Source organism: Corapipo altera, unplaced genomic scaffold (genome assembly GCF_003945725.1).
Source record: "Corapipo altera isolate COAL_440 unplaced genomic scaffold, ASM394572v1 81, whole genome shotgun sequence".
Classification (NCBI taxonomy): domain Eukaryota; kingdom Metazoa; phylum Chordata; class Aves; order Passeriformes; family Pipridae; genus Corapipo; species Corapipo altera.
Genome location: NW_020884987.1, coordinates 624,320 through 641,153, shown reverse-complemented (window position 1 = coordinate 641,153; position 16,834 = coordinate 624,320). Strand labels below are relative to the sequence as shown.

The 16,834-nt window shown below is 40.5% G+C and overlaps 1 protein-coding gene across 1 annotated transcript in view; it reads left to right on the top strand.

The window, feature by feature from the left end:
• The first annotated feature begins 746 nt into the window (after positions 1–746).
• COL5A2 (collagen type V alpha 2 chain) overlaps positions 747–16,834 on the top strand; it is a 102,226-nt gene continuing 86,138 nt past the window's right edge. Inside the window, exon 1 of the mRNA XM_027666187.1 lies at positions 747–1,334. Coding sequence (XP_027521988.1) covers positions 1,232–1,334 — 103 coding nt within the window. The 5' untranslated portion in view covers positions 747–1,231. The remainder of the gene's footprint in view (positions 1,335–16,834) is intronic.

Genomic DNA, 16,834 nt, shown 5'->3' with positions numbered 1-16,834 from the left:
GTTTTGCATGAATCCAGGTGAAGTGTTTACTTAAACCAGGATTGTTCTCAAGCTGAAATGGCTGAACACAGAGAACCTTCCAGCTGATGAATCTGCATTTCCCTGCAGCAGGTGTAGGTGACCCCACTCTTAGCAAATGAGGGGATTAGTGACTGAGCTTCCTTTCAGCAGATCATAAACACTATGGGAAGAAAAAAAATTAGCATCCTACTCCCAGCTGTGATGATCCACAAAAGAGACTGGCTTAGTACTCATGATAGAATGCTTATTAAGGCACATTTTTAAGGGCTAAATACTAGGCTGAGGCTTAGGTAGGTTTCCAATCATCAGGGAACAGTAGCAGAGAATCTTGGAGAAAAGCAGATAATAGGATAGTTTGGATGGTCATTCTGGTGTTAGAAGTGTAGAGCATCTTCGAGAGATTTGCAATAGTCTTCCTGGCTGGTAGGACAGTAAATGTAGAGCATGCTAAGCATTTGAGGGAAGATTATTCAGCAAAAGAATTCATTTGAGAAAGATTATTTCCCTTTGGGTGAAAGGCAGTTACTTACACGTTCCTGAAACAAGCTGCCTCAGTTGCTCTGTGGTCCCTCTCAAGGGACTGGGGTCACTTTTGATAACACAGCTACAGCAAGGCAGGGGGGCAGTTATCAGGAGAGAGGAGGAAATCCTCCTCTGGCGAGCTGGCAGGGATCAAGTTCCTAATAAGGGAATCGTCTCCAAATGGGGCTCTACTCTCCATTCCCAGGAAGCGTGGGCTGGGTGTGTTAAAAGAAGAGCTTTCTCTTCCTGACAGCTTCTTATGGAACTGTGCTCCCTTAATAACTGGTCCTGACACAGCACATGCACTGCACAGCAGCAGGAAAATATCCTACAAGTGTACTCGTAAAGAGAAAAGTTCAAGGAAGAGTGAAGCCAGCCCTGATTCGGTTATTTACCATCAATCAGACTGTTGCTTGGCAGGGAGTGGATGATTAGGAGCCCGAACGAGCTGAAAAGGGGCAGGAAGAGAAGTGGAGGCAGCATTCTTCCTATTTAAAGCTGCATCCCCTGAAAGGAGTGTTTGCAGACTGCGCTGGAGCTGGTGCTGAAGAAAGGGCTTGCAGACTTTGTCCTGGAATTGATGCGGAAAGGCAGAAAGACTGCCCAGCTGGCTTCATGGTGCTAAAATAACCTTACGACTCTGCACTTTTTTTGTTGCCCAGGGAGGATACATGTCTAATATCTAGGCATGATGGCAATCTGGGTACAAACGAGAACTTTTTTCATCCTTGCTGCTTTATTAGGCCGATTTGTAACCACAAAAGCACAAGAAGAGGACGAGTATGACGGCGGTGAGTTTATCTCCCTCCCTCTAAGAAAGTTATCATAAATCCCCCCTCTTTGCATGCAGTGTGCTCGTTGTGCGATTTGGCTAGTAAGCGGAATTGAAAACCTCCGGAGCGCAAGAGGACCAAGACTTTTACTTTTACATACTGAGAAGGAGGCAGAGCTTTGGGCTTCTCACCAGAAGACCGAGGGAGGCTTTTAAAGCCGGGTTTTGCGGCGCTCGCTGCGGGCGCAGAGCGGGAGGGGCGATCAAAGGCCAAGTGCTGCCGTGGGGCTGAGCCCCCGCATCCCGGCGGGGCTGCGGCCGCTGGGAAGTTCCCAACAAAAAGAAGGGCTTGGGACGGGGCTGGAGAGCAGCTGGGCAAGCGAGCCGGGAGAGTAAACACTCGCAGGGCGGAGTCTTTTGCGCTGAACTACATCTGCTTTCTCACATTCTTTGTTTTAGAGGAACGCAGAAACGTGGATTCTCCTTTCTTCTCGCACACGCTCCCTTCGCCCCCTCCGGCCCCACGTTTTCTTTCCCTCCTCCTTTCTTTCCTTCTCCGACTCGTTTCCCCCCGATTGTCGCTGGAAGGGCTGTCCGATCCCCCTGGGATGGCACAGCCTCCCCTCCGCCCGGGGCTCGCCTCGCGGTCTGTGCCGAGCTCTGCGGGGACAGCGGGGCTGGCAAGGGGCGAACCTGACCCGTGCAACCCGAGCTGTCTCAGGCTGCTTTATTTCCGTCTTTATTTAATGTCATTTCAATGCCTGCGAGAGAGAGACTGATGGTCAGAAGGACGCACAGTGACTGTCCTCTTTCATCGCTCGGGATGGATGTCGTCCTGTGTGTTGATTTCCTGAAATGTGAGCAGACTGGCTTTGGGACAGTCTGGAGCTATTGTATGAACGTACTTCCGAGGCTTCTCATGTGTAACAGTCCTCTTTTCAAAATTATGCCCAACAAAGGGACTTTGTAGGGCATTCGAACGCACTGTGGGATGTACCCGACAATACAGCTTGCAGTTACTGTATCGTGTATTTTCAAGAGTAATTTTTCTTGTAACTGAGCTTGTCTGGTAATGCGCTGGATTGCATAAGCGAGGAGGAGTCAAAACCTGATGAATAAACCAGTGCAATAATTCCGAAACTTTCGTTCTACAAAGCAAAATGAGCTTGTCGTGCCCATGCACAGCTGCATGAGAAGTCCCATAGGGGGGGCACTTTGTATAAACTTGCCATAAAGGGAGGCATACATTATGCGTTTTTCAGTTATGTGTCATACCAAAGAAAACACTTATGAAAATATTGACTCCCCTTTTGGTATCTATTTAGTAAAAATGATAGCTTTTTTACCAGTTTAAAAAAAAAAAGGCAAAATTTATGTGAGCGTTGTGTGGGCTTATTACATGTCATTTACTTCTTTGTTGCTATTATGGAAATTATGGGATGAGCCAATAATGTAGCAAAACATTTTGGGATGTACTTTCCATACGCTGAAGGCTGAGGAAATGGAGAGGTACGTGGTAAAGTCAAAGAACAAAATATGTTGTAATGAATTAGTGACATCTGTTTTCACTTCACTTATTCATCTTCCTGTTTGAGAATGTAATAGCTTTTGTCTACCATACATCTGAGGAAACGCCTTCTCTAATATTCATTATATTGAAAAAAAACAAACCCAAAGCTATTTGAGTGTGATGTGAGGGATAGTGCAATGAAGGTAGAAGTGGGGCACATCCTACACATTGGTCTGGTTTAATTGCATAAGCAAGGGATTTCAGCCTTTATTTAGTTCCTGATTGAAGCCTACAAATGCTGCAAAGTGGGCAGGTTTTTACCCTTAGTTTTTATTTGGCTTAGTGCTTGTGCAGAGGTCTAACATCAGTCAACATTGTATTGGACTGCAGGTGATTTTGTCCATACAGTTGATTCATTTCTCCCCATTCATCTAGTCAAATGTGTGACTTGAGTACAGGTAAAACAGGAAAACAAATACTGGAGGTGCCTAGGGAAGCAAGAAAGACACTTCAGGAAACTTAGATAAGAAAAAAAATCAGACTTTCAGAAAATACGTAAACCAGTGTTTTACCAATCATTTTTCATGAGAGTCCTAGAAAAAATGAGAAGGATTAAATGCTGACTGTCAACCTCGGCCATGGTGGAAGAAAGAAATAGCTTTTGTGGAAGTATGTAACAGAATTTATCATGATGTGGAGGGAGTGATAGGGACAGATGAGTTGAATATAATAAACCAGGTAAAGTGGTCTAAAAAATTAATGAAATAACTGTAGTACTTCAAACCAAGCATACTGCTTAACAATATTTTTTTTTTGGCACTTACAATTGTTATGCTTTTAAGTAATACTAGTTTTAATATTAATTTTTTTTCTCTTGGAACCATTGCGGATATCTGTTTTGCTCAAGAACTCTTGGCTGGCAGTGCTACATGGTGCATGCACTTAAGAAAAACAGGCACTTTCAAGCCTAGTATAGCAAAATTGGACATTTTGAGACTGACTGCTTAAATGTGCCTATTTAAAAGTTATTTATAAATAAGGTCAGCACCGTGAAATCCCAGAAGGACTGAAAGATCCTGGTTTTAAATTCTGTCTAGAGACCTAGTTTAGTTCAGAAATGCAGTAGGGTCAAAAATTGCCCAGGAGATGGCTGAAATTATGTGTCATTTAAGCACTGAATACTTGGAAGCCCTGAATCTTGGGTGTTGGGTTTTCCACACACTGTCCAATCCTTCCTTTTTCCTTAGGGCTCAGGATAGAGAAAACTACTAGCAGAAGCAATGTATGCTTCTGGGATCCTTTCCCAACCACTTGGGAGCATAAATGTGATGGCTATTTTTCAAAAGAGTTTTTAAAAAAAATTATAAACACACCTTTGGTGGAAAATCAGTAAACTTGAATCAGATCCAAAATTGTGGAAATCACCTTGTTCAAGAAGCATTGTCTGCAAATTCCACATGAGCATGGGCAGTGACGGTTTATTTCCTCCATCTCCCATACTTCTTACTGCAATCCTATACTTGCTCTTAGGTTCTCATCAGTTTCTGCAACAAAACCTTGTCTGAATTTTGTGGTGAATTATCTTTCCCTTTCCCCCTCATGTGGTGTCAACCCTACTTCAGCTGAGATCAGTGTAAGCCCTGGTATTGATTTAAAAGTATCTAATTTGCCTTGTTTGACAGCATGAGCAAACAAAAACAAAGAATGGCCGCTGTTCCGTTTGAATTAATGATCCTCATTGCTGCCTTTGAATTCTCAAGGTCTTTCATTTTGTCTGGAAACCATGCAAAGGAGAGAGGAGAATGGACTGGCTTTAATGGAGACAGAAACAGCTCAGCTGGTTTAATGGGGGCTATTAAATGTGTCCATTATCCCCTCATGACATTGGAGACATTATCTTCAGGGAGAAAAGATGTTACTACATTGCACAATTTCCATAGTGGGGCAAGTGTTTGGAATACTATGACAGGTGAAAGTCCTCTGTAGCTATGAGAAAGTAAGAGAATGACTGAGCATTCATACCAGATGCTGCTTTAGGTTTTTATGGATCTTTCATCTTTGTAAAGAGTCCTCACAGCTCCTAAGAAGAATGGTATGTATGAAAGGTATTCTGTATGAATGATATCCTATCATTCTGTATGAATGGGGAAAAACCCCCCTGTTTTGCCACTTCTCACAGTCTTAGCGAGGCTCTTATGATACTTAGAATTACGAAATAGTTTAGATCCTGCTCTTGTCTGTGAACCTTCTGCAATCTCCTTGTCCAGATCGTTGATAAAGATGTTAAACAGGACTGGGCCCAACACTGAGCCTTTGGGAACACTGCTGGTGACTGTTTGCCAACTAGATGTAACTCCATTCCCTACCACTTTCTGGCCTGGCCATCCAGAGGATTTTTTACCCAGTGGACAGTGCACCCATCCGAGCCACGAGCAGCCAGTTTCTCCAGGAGGATGCTGTGGGAAACAGCATCCAAGGATTTACTAAGTTCCAGGTAGACAACATCCCCAGCCTTTCCCTCATTCACTGAGTGGGTCATCTTGTCATAAAAGGAGATCATGTTGGTCAAGCACGACCTGCTTTTCATAAACCCATGCTGGCTGGGCCTGATCCCCTGGTTCTTCTGTACTTGATTCTTTTTTTTTCTCCCCCCAAATTTCCAGATCCCCAGATCACTTTCTTATATCTGTATTTTGCTTTCTTGGTGAGAAAGGGTGCATGTGTGTGTGCATGCATGTAGGTATCTGTGTTTCAGGGCCTAATCACAGCAAATAACTCAAACCCAGAAATTATTACAGCTCTAAACAAGCAGAAAATGGGAATTCAATATCTATTAAAAAAAAGTCATAATCCTTTGGGGACTAACTCTTTGACTTTTGAATATTTTGCTTTCCTGACTGTAAAAGTGTGGGAAGGAGACTCTACACAGAAACTTCCACAAGAAGAGTTCTCAGGAGGATTCTTTCTGCTCAGACTGAGCAAGCTTTTCATCAAAACTCTAGAATACATAAAATTGAGGGTCATGTTAAGCTATCCACATTAACTTGCAGGTTTTTTGGAAAATACTTTTTGACTGAAGAATAATTGCATGCTGTGTTTGTCAGTGCAGGCATATTTTTCCTATAATGTTTACAAATATAGATTGTTGCCCTAGAAACCAAATGGTCATTTCATGCTCTTATTCACATTTTGACCCGCTCAGTCTTCATTTCTTGGTGAAGTCCTTCCATCCTCCCAATTTGTTTCAGTATGATAATATTCCATCAGCTTGATTTGTTCATGTAAAACATGTAGGATGGGTTTAAAAATAGTTCAACATAAGTTAGTTAAAAATAAGTATTTTTCAACTTGCTAACTCTTTCGAAGTTTTTAGAAAAAAATAAATGTCCACCAATCCCCTTGACTGATTATAAATGTATCTAGGAAACCCTGCTTAGGAACAACTCCTGGTGTTGAAGTTGTATTTACTGTATGGGTAAAGTAAACTGTGATTTTTCTGTGATTGGAATTAGAACTAATGAACTTGCCATATAAATTGTTTTTTGGTGTTCTGTGAGAAAAGAAACACAGGGATTTTTGTGATATGTACAGGAAAGCAGAAACTCTGAAGGTAGATCTTCATGCAACACTATGATCCTTTAAAAAAAAAGAGCAGATGTTCATGGCCTGTGTACAACTATTTTTCCATATACAGGGAAAGGCAACAAACTCTGTGCCAAAAAAATAACAAAGTAATAATAAAAAATAGTCGAAATTCCAACTGGAGGCATGTGATCTATCCTTATATGTATACTGATTGTTTCTCCCATGTTTGTCATTGTGACCCTGCACATTTTTGTGTGTAAACTCCTGATGATATAACTTTCTCAAAAATTCTTCTTAGAAAGAATAAATCAAAGTGCTAATCCAGTGGATTCTCAGTTGGGTCAAGGAAGAGAGACAAGGTTTCCACTTCGACTTATTTTACACACAACCCCCCCTATTCTTAATCTAATGCCCAGGGCAAAACCAAGTATCCCCTAGTGTAAAATGAATAAATTAATCAGATTAACTTGGAATTTCAGTATTTTACAAAGGCTTCTTGGAGTTTGAACTTTCAGAGCATGAGGAAGGATTGTTGCACTGCCTGAAATCTCAAGCAGCAACAGACCCACCTTGTTCAACCATTCTTTGAATGCCCTGGTGAGACTGTCACATGCAGAGGGTCAGGTATAATTTGAACTGGAATGTCCCATGCATTAATTCCAAGCTTAATGAGGAAAATGTGTTTCTTCAAATAGTATAAAATAAGAAACCAGGCACTTTCAAGCTGGAGAAAAATGGCTTATAAGTCACGTAACACTTTGAGGAATAGAGGTACCCCAGAGGATGGCATCGTGTACTGTTTATATCTTTTATGTAGTCAGTGTCAAATAATGTGTGTACAAAAAATACCTTTTCTCTACATTTTTTTTTGGTGATTCTACACTTTTCCTAACTTAAATTCAGAGAAATTTGAAATGTTAACGCTGTTGCTGAACTACCAGGAGGGATAAAGCAGTAATACTGTCTATAGAAAGAGACACAATTTTTTTCAGAAAATTCTTATTTTATAATTTGCTTTATAATTATGAAAACAGTAACAGGCAGGAAGCTTTGGATGCTGATAAGCCCTCCACGCTGTGGTAATTAAAATATCCAAACCATTGCTTACAATTATCTCTTCTTGGTAAGCAACATACATTTTTCATAGCCTGCTGTGCTGTCTTTTATTCTTGCAGTGAGAAACAATTCCGTTACTCCACTATCCCACCCGCATTTGCTGAGGAAAGGTCATGTGTTATATAAGCAGGGAGACTAAGAATGACTGTCAGAGGGCCAGTGGCGGGATGCTCTCTGTGCAGGGAACTTCTAGTCATGCAGACCCTTGGGATCCTGTTTGCATTAGCTACTGAAGATAGGTCTTGTCTTTGGAGAACTGTTCCAAGGCTGTTCCTTGGCCATGCTGCTGCCAGCTGAAACTTGACTGGGGAATTTGCATTTTTCTGCAGCTTTGTGTGAGTGGTACAGCTGGGAGGACAATATGATGAAGTTGTTTCTATACTGAAAAACTTCCATGGTGTTTTGTGTCTTTACTAGTTTTCATTTATAACCTTTGGACTATGTAGTGGTGGCATGGGAGGTCTGAAGAATTAATTTGAATCTTCGTGCCCCTGTTCTTTGGATAATGTGGCTGAATAGAAGTACAAACAGCAATTCTGATACTGCTGGCAGGAATTCAGAATTTTGGACATGAACTCATTTAGAATAAGAACACAAGAATAAACTGTCTCCCTGAGGCCTGCTCCCTGCTGTGCGGTAGATATCTGGCAGAGAAGGTCCATACAATATCTTCTCCAAACAATCTTTGGTCATTAAATGCTTGCCAGCATCTTCAGCAAGCTGAAATGAAGGATTATAGGCATAATGACAGTGTAGAGCAGGAAGAGATTAAGGGAGATAAAAGGAATCATCAGAGGATCACAGAATGATTTAGGTTATTTAGAAAGTGACATTAAAGATCATCTTGTTCCAACCTCCCTGCCATAGGCAGGGGCACCTTCCACTAGACTGGGTTGCTCAGACCCCTGTCCAACCTGGCCTTTGACAGTTCCAGAGATGGGTCATGCACAAAATCTCTGGGATTTTGTGCCAGTTGCCTCTCCTCCTCACAGGAGAGAATTTCTACCATATAACTAAACCTGTTCCTTGTTTGAGAACTGTCCCCAGCCAGCTGTATTACTACAGGTAACCTAAGAGGTTACGCTGGGCACCCTGTTAAAAGCAGTTCTCTCTCTTCCAGGAAACCATAGACAACCTTGATTGGTATTAAATCACTTTTTAGCCTGAAGTCTCATGCCTTCTGACAGGTTAAATATCCCAGTAGGTCAAGAAAAAGTATATAAGGAAAAAAATCAAAGCAGAAGCAGTGAACACAAGCTGGCTTTCCTTGATTGCCTGTTTTACGCTCAGTTTTCCCCAAATATTTTCTTTACTGGGTTCTATAAAATCTTTTGATCTAGTAAAAATGTGATGTATTGCAATAGTAATTGCTATCCCATGATAATTATTTATGTCTTATTTTCTGTCTACCATAAAGTGTTTGGGTTTTTTTCCCCACAGCTTCAGTGCCTCAGGTTTTCCAAATACTGGTCCTCACATGTTTAGTGGTTGGATAACAGCATCCCATGGCACATTGTTGAGATAAATAATTGAAATAAGAAGAACTTCTGTTAGGCCAGGATATAGCATTAGGTTTATGAGGTGCCAGGATTATCTAGCCATCTTCAAGCCATCCATGCTATTCAGAAAAATCCAGTTGCCCTGAATTATGAGCATCCAGTTAGACTTGAATTATGGACTATAATTATAGGTGACAAGTAATATAATCAATAAACATGTATTATTTTTATTATTTGTGATCAAGTATGATCTATTTTTGGGCTTCTCACATCAGTGATGAGCCTCTTGGTAGAAAAGAAACCATTGGGTAGCTTGGGTCATCTCACTCCTCCAAGGCTCCTGGAGGCTTCCTGCAATTCCTCTGAATAATCCTCAGTGTGTCCAAAGCTCAGAGAATAGAAGACAAAGCAAAGCAAGAGTCAGGAACTTCCAGAGATGTATCAGGTGCGTGATGGGGCTCATAACTCTTGAGGAGTCCTTGGGTCCATGTAAAAGAGGAGTTATTGCCCTGTTGTGACTTTGGGCTATGGAAAAGGAGTGGAAATAGTCTGCATCTTCCACTCCTTCAGAGGCCTAGACAAAAAGTAGTATCCTACCTTTTCTCTGTATTAATTTTCCACCAAAGGAGTGAACTGAATCTTGAATTGTCTGAGGAGTGAGGTGGAATGCAAGTGACAATAACTTATGAAGGCACTGTTCAGACTCATGGCCTATGCATTAGAATCATAGTACAAAAGACTCCGATTTGTTGGGCCTTTTTTTTTGTTTGTGTTTTTGTTTGTTTTGTTTTGTTTTGTTTTTTTTTTTAATCTTAGAAAAAAAAAAATCCACTTCAAATTTCATGTACTAGAAAAAGAACACAACTCTAAATGTAGATATCTGTAATTTGGAACTCCCTCATATCTGAAGTGTTTGGGTCTGTAAAGCTACCAGTAAATTTTTAAAAGAAAATCATGTATGTTATTGTGTGTTAAATTTTAAAGTAAGGTAATATAGAGTGTTTTATTTTATATATATATATGTATATATTATCTTACCTATAAAATGCACTACATATATGTAAGTGTGATGCCTTCCTAGTGTATGGGAACTACATTGCAAAGCAAATGCATCTCAGTGGTGAAAGCAATGGAGGATGATTTCCAGATGTTTAAATGCTTGCTTTGGCAAGAGTCAGAAAGTCCTGGAACATGCATTGGCGGCAACAAAAGGAAGGGAAGAACCTGATGTAAGAGGCACTGAGCCTGGTGAAAAGTGAAGCAGAACATGGAAAATGGAGCCATGTGGGGAAGGAAGAGCCAAAATGACATTATGGCTGCTATGACAGCACCGAATCCTGGAATTAACCCAATGACTGGCATCGTGCTGGAAGCCTACTTCAAAAATTAGGGCTGATGTCAGACAAATTGTCCTTTACTCACTTTTTATTTTGTTTTTTTTTTTTCTTTCCTCTGGAGGAAATGTTTGCTGTAACGATTGAAAATTTTATCTATACCTGGATGCTGAGCTTGAGTTACTTGGGCATACTTTGATTTTACGTCATTACTGTGAAGTGGAGGGCCTTCCTATGAATTTGTGTGGTGCTGAGCACAAAGCATCCTTGATCTCAAACGAAGCCTTAGGGCACTGCTGTAATACACATACTGAGTCATTGTGCTAATAATACATTTCTGGAATTGCATGGATTTTCATGTGGAAGGGCTGACTGGTTTCAGAAGAGCAATCTGGCTCCTCAGCAAAGAAATCTCTGGTAGTGAATCACCTGTAAGGTTTCAGTAGGCACCTCTCTGTGGGGCTGGTTGTAGTGTACACATCAAAACTCTGAAGCTTTACCACATTACAGCAAACTGCTCACTATTCTTGTGCATTTTTTTTTTAAACTTATCATTTTTTTCTTTTGGTTTTTTGGTATGATGGGGAGAGAAAAGCTAAATCTTGATTTCTTCAGGCTGTGCATGTCTACCCTTATGACGAGTGCCAGGGCCAATCAATGTGTGTGGCACTGCTCTAATTTCTATTAGTGAGATCATTTTGATGGTTTTAAAATTGAGGGCATGGAGCACTTAGTTCTTGAGGTTGGCTTTTTTTTTTTTTTACTTTTCTTTTTCCAGCTGTTCTCAGTTTCTCTGAGCCTTTCCTGGTTTCCTACGAAACTGCTGCAGTAAGGAATTTGTCTATTTTACAGGCACAGTGCAAGATAGCCACTTTATTTTGTTTATGTTTGGATGTAATGAATACAGAGAGTAAATATTTAGTTACGTAAATCTCCCATTCAGGAGAGTACCTAACTTGAGGCACGTGAATGGTTTTATATCTTGTAATGAGGTGACTAGTCTGTTTGCCCCTTAATGAATGAGAACTGTAATTATTTCAGTTTTTTGTTTAAAAGAGGGCAACAAACTTCAGGATTTATTTGTCTGAAGTAAGATTTAATTAGGAGAAATGATGCAGCAGTAAGTTATTTGTAATAAGAGTAGTTATCTTAAAAATATTTTATCATTTATACTGACATTTTTGCACAAATTCATGTGATTTTGACTGAAGGTTTCTTCCTGTCATGAGTAAACATCAGCACACAAACAAAGCCCAGTTTCTGGTTTCATGGGAAATCAGGGGAATCTCAGTGGCTTTAGTTTGAGTTTGCTTTGTGCTCAAATCTGACACAAAAAAGGTCCTTATATCATCTCCGTACATAAGAACACGGAAGTTAAGGCTTTTGGGATTCTAAAGATGATCCCTGTGCTTAATATGGTAGATGAACTCCTGGTAAATTTTCCATGAAGGTACAAAATATTCAGTAGAGGCTTAAGTTTGAGGCAGAATTAAGCAAGCCTAATCTAGATGGTGGCATTTGGGGTGTGTGACATCCTGATCTGTAGCTCTGCCTGGAAGAATGCTTTGGGACCCCTTGGCTGGAGTGATGGTACCAGGAGGGAATGTGACTCTGCCTGGAAAGGAGGTGCTCCTGTGGTCCTGTTTTCTAACAGGATTCAGCTGTGGCTTAGTCTAAGTCCTATAAATGTCAGTGAGTGTTGACTCAGTGCCATGAGAAGAAACATTCTGATGTAACAGTTCCCTGCCTTTCTCTTACTGGGGCTGGAGTCACAACTGAGCAATTCCTGACACGCACACAATTTCAAAATGCCATGGAAGACAGTGAGCTCCTGCTGCTGCTCTCCATGTCTGCATCCAGTGTCCCTGCTTTCAAAGCCCAAGTTACATCACTGGTACCACCTGCCAAGCAGAGTTCTCTTGAGAAAAGGAGTAACGCATTTTCCTTGTGCTGCCTTTTTTTTTTTTTTTTTTTTTAAGTCTACTTATCCCATCGGTTGAGTGTTTAAACATCTGAAGGGGTTTGTAAATGTAGCTAAAATACAGCACTGTTTTTGAGATAAAGCTGGTCTGTGGGCTGAAGGATGCACTGAAGTGGAAACATGAGCTGTTGGATAGTATTGTTACCCAGACTTAGTAGCCACCCATACTCTAATTAGCTGGGACAGCTCCTGGAAGTTTGTAGCTTCATCAAATAATTACCAAAGGGCTTTGCTCTTGAAGGCAGCTGGGAGACCCTGGGCAGCAGTTCCTGTAATGAATTACAGTAGAGGTATAGGATGTCTTGAGGCCATGCTTAAAGACTGTTCTCCAGTTTGTCTTTCTATTTACACCCTCACACAAGAAAAAAGGTGTGGTTTTAATGGATCCCTGTTATCTCCCAGTATAATCATATGAAACTGAATCTGGTTAGGATTAATGGAGTGGTTAATCTTCTGACTTTCAGTTGTTTACTTTGAAAGCATAGATTTGGAGCTGGCTTAGCAAAAGGATACACTTCTACTAAAATTAGTTTCCAGTATGTCAGAACTATCACCTTATACTTTTGGTCACCAAAAAAACCCAAAGCAACCCCAAACCAGAGAAATCAGAATTATTCTTTTACCCCAAAGTGGATTTTATTTCTTTATAAAATAGCTAAATAACTCTTCATCTTATTCTTGTGTGTGTGTGCACGTACTCTCCTCTTTTCTTTTTTTTCTTAAATCTCCTCCTTTTTGGAGGCTGAAAGACTGAAATTCCTCCTTGAAGTTTGTGAGACTTAGGGAATTCTAAGTCATTTGTTTATATGATGGAATGCAGTTCACAACGAAATGTAAATACCAGCACTCTGATCCTCCTGCTTTTACTTTTGTTATGACATAAAACTGTTTATTAAAATGGCAGAGCAAGCTTTAGGACATTTTGTCAGTCAGGCAAGACAAATAGCTAATTATTATGAGCCCTTTTGTTATCTAACAAACTGTGAAGTTTGAGGCTAGGTTTTGCTTAGGCCTGGTTCTTTCAGTACTAGTCTCAGTAGGTAGAAGGCAAGCCTTTTTTCCAGGGGTGGAGTGGTATAGGTTTTCTTAGATTTTAGAGAGAGTTGGGCATTGTTTTTTCTCTTTTTTCTTCCCCCTGTAATAATTTAGCATAAGGAAGATGAGGATTCGACAAATGATTTCAGAGCTAGTGCAGAGGACGCTTCTCTTATCTCTTTGTGTGTCCTGTTAAAGCAATGCTCCTGGGACTGCTAGCCTTGCTCTGAGAAGACAACAACAGAAATGGTGTCAGACAACTGTGATTAAGGCAAGTTTAATAAAAGAAATTGCGTATGCTTCTGGCTGACAACGGTCTCTGTCCCACTGAAAAACTTAGCTAATACCTTCAGTTTGATTAGAAATAGAATGACAATGTTTCAGGAATACAGATATGAAAAAGAAGAAACATCTGCTGTGTAATTTGTAGGTTATTACAGATGCTATGCAATTTTAGCAATTATATTGCAGTACAATATCTTCAGGCATCTAAAATGTTTCTTTTGAGTCTTAATGAACTAAACACAGCCCTTGTTCCTGAGAGTGATGCAGGCATGTGCCATACTTCATGTGTTGCTCTGCTATGTGTTTTTGTAGCCCAGTAGCAGATTTGAGGCTGGGAGAAATTGCAGATCTATCTACTATCCCTAATGATAGATGTACTACTAAAGAACACAAAGTGTTTCCTCAAAATGCCTTTTTTCTCCCCATGTTCTAGCTTATGCTACTTTTCTTGCTGTGGGATTGTTTTTGATTTCCCTTTTCTTTCTTTGAGTTCCCATCCTGTGGGAAACATGTAGGAGCCTGCAACCAGATAGCTCTGGGTTTAGAAATGAAATTCTCTTCACACAAAGTGCCTGAAGGGCAATGTTTTCCTTTCAGTCCAAATAAATGCATAATGAGTTTTCCAGCACCTGTGTTACATACACTCACTGCTCTATGGTGAGCAGTCTGACATGCTTGCAGAAATTCACGTTTTCATAGCTTGTGGAATTTCTGTTATGTCATATATGATTAAAGCTTATGGTGTGTGTTGCACCAGTGCTTTAGACGGTGCTTATTCAGAGAAACTTTCTGCAGGAAGAACTAGGACCAGTATGTACCCTAATTGTGGTGTTTGATCTGGGCATGAATATTCCCTATCTAATAAAAAGGAAAAATTTGCTGATTCCTTGAACAGGCTGGTGTATATATGTTACTCTGGCTGCATAAGAATATTAAGAAGAACAGAACAGAGAATAGAAAAACCTTAAGTATATTACAAGTATTTTTAGTCCAAACTGACTTTGCATTTTTGATTAAGGAGTATTCTCTCTGAGTCATCCAATATTTGAGTTATTGGTTTTTATAGCATATGAATAGTTCAGCAATTACCTGAAATTAATCATCTGTCATGTAGGAAAGTTTCTTACTCAGTTTAAAATGCTACCTATGTTAATAACAAATTAATATTAAATAAGATGGTACTAGGACATCAGATGCTTAAGGCCTGATTCAAAGGGAGTAAGTTTGTAAAGCTACTTTTGGAGCCTATGTGAAGCACAGCCTAGCTCCTGTGCAATGCACCTCTGAGGCAGTAGTACAGGCCATTCTGGGCTCTTCAGCTTGATACTAAACTGCCAAGGAAGAAATAAGGTTTTTGTTCTTCAAGCACTGCTGGCCTTTTTAATAACATTTTAATATTCCTGTATAAGCTGGACTTAAAAACAGGTTTCATTTCTGGGTTATTTTGGAAGTATATTGCTCCATCATAGCAAAATGGCACCCCCTTCCGAACCAACCCACAGGCTAATGAATTATGCCTGAAGTTTTTCATGCCTGAAGGATGTTGCACTGCTCATAGGTAGGGGAATGGAAGCACAGAGTGAGGAGACATCTGTTTCCGTCTGCCTGCTGATTCTGAGTATTCCTTTTGGATACTGATAGGGAACACTCAGTAAGGAATGTTCTCCCTACAGATTTATTCACGCAGTGACCTCTTGCTGGATCGAGGTGTTTCACAGTGAACTCTAGGCACCTGTGTTACATCAGGAATGTTTAATTGCATAGCTCAGTTGCAGGACAATGTCTTGCAAAAGGCTGTTACACATTTTTGTATGCTCTCCTGTTTGAAAGAAGATGCTGCTGTTGCCAGAGGGATGATTAACACGGACACTATCCTGTACTTTCATTGTTTACCAGCAGATGTGCATCTGGGATTGAAATTATTGCCCTTGAGGTACTCTGAGGAGTAATTTTGTTCTGAATCAAACAGTCATGGGCTTTGTACCTTACCAGTTGGCTCTTCTGCCTCTCTGCCTGTATCACTGGGCTACTCAGAGCATATTCTTTTCACGGAGAGCTCGCCAGGAATGAATAAGGCCTGTTTTTCATGTTGACCTCAAGTTGTGCGTAATTACGTAAATCCGGACAGACGTAACAATGAGGTGTGCATAGAAGATGTACCTCATGGATGGATTTGTAGAGCTCATAGTGCAGTTGAAATGACATAGCTAGCTATGGGAAATATATGGTTGGTTGTGCTCCATGCTGTGCTTTCCCTCAGTTCTGTGCCATGAGAGAAACACATTTCCTGTATCAGCACTGCTGTGAGGTTCATTATTCCCATGTTCTGGCTAGAAAAGGTATTATTGAACAGTAATAAGAGACAGCTTTCTGTCTCTCTTTAATACCTTTACAATAATGTTTACTTTCCAATTTTAGAAATTTTAGCACAAAATGTATTTCTTCTTTTTTTAGTTCAGTCAATCAAAAAATTCATTGCTCTGTATTTGTGAGCATCTCCCGCCTGCTCCAGACAGGCCCGTGACCCTGCAACTCAGAGCTCAGTTAAGAGCAGGGAATTAGGAGACTTTGGAAGGTACAGTTTCTCTGCAAAGCCTGAATAGGACGATGGAGGGAACTTCACTCTGACAATGTGACATTTACTTAGGGCTGTGGAGCAGGATTTGGAATTGCATTTGGCCGTATCGCCCTGCTGCCAAGCTGTCCCCTTCTTAGGGTGAGAAACACATTTTGGGCAGAGAAATCACTTTTATTTGGCTAAGAAATGGAATTTCTTCATTTCATGTGCCAGTTTTTCTTGCTCTGAGCAAGATGAACAGCGACCATTGTGTTCCTGCTCCTTCCTCGCGCCCCGCCCGACCTCAGCTTTGTCTCTGGTGGTCTCCTTCCAGCACTGGTTCAAAGTGGGAATTCCCAAATTCTTAATTTCTCCTTCACTCCAAATTTGTTTTTATTGTAGGTAAATTGCTTTGAGGGTAAAAATGAAGAGCTGGTTTGCTTAATATATATTGATTCCCACTTATGAAACAATTAGAAAACCAATGACTGATTGATGGTCCTAACTGTGATTCTGAGTTGATTTCTAGGTTGGAAAAGCTAAACAAATGTGTCCGTTTTTATTGTTTTCCTTGATAGGTCAGCAGGAGAGTAAGAAAAGTGATTAATTTCGAATTA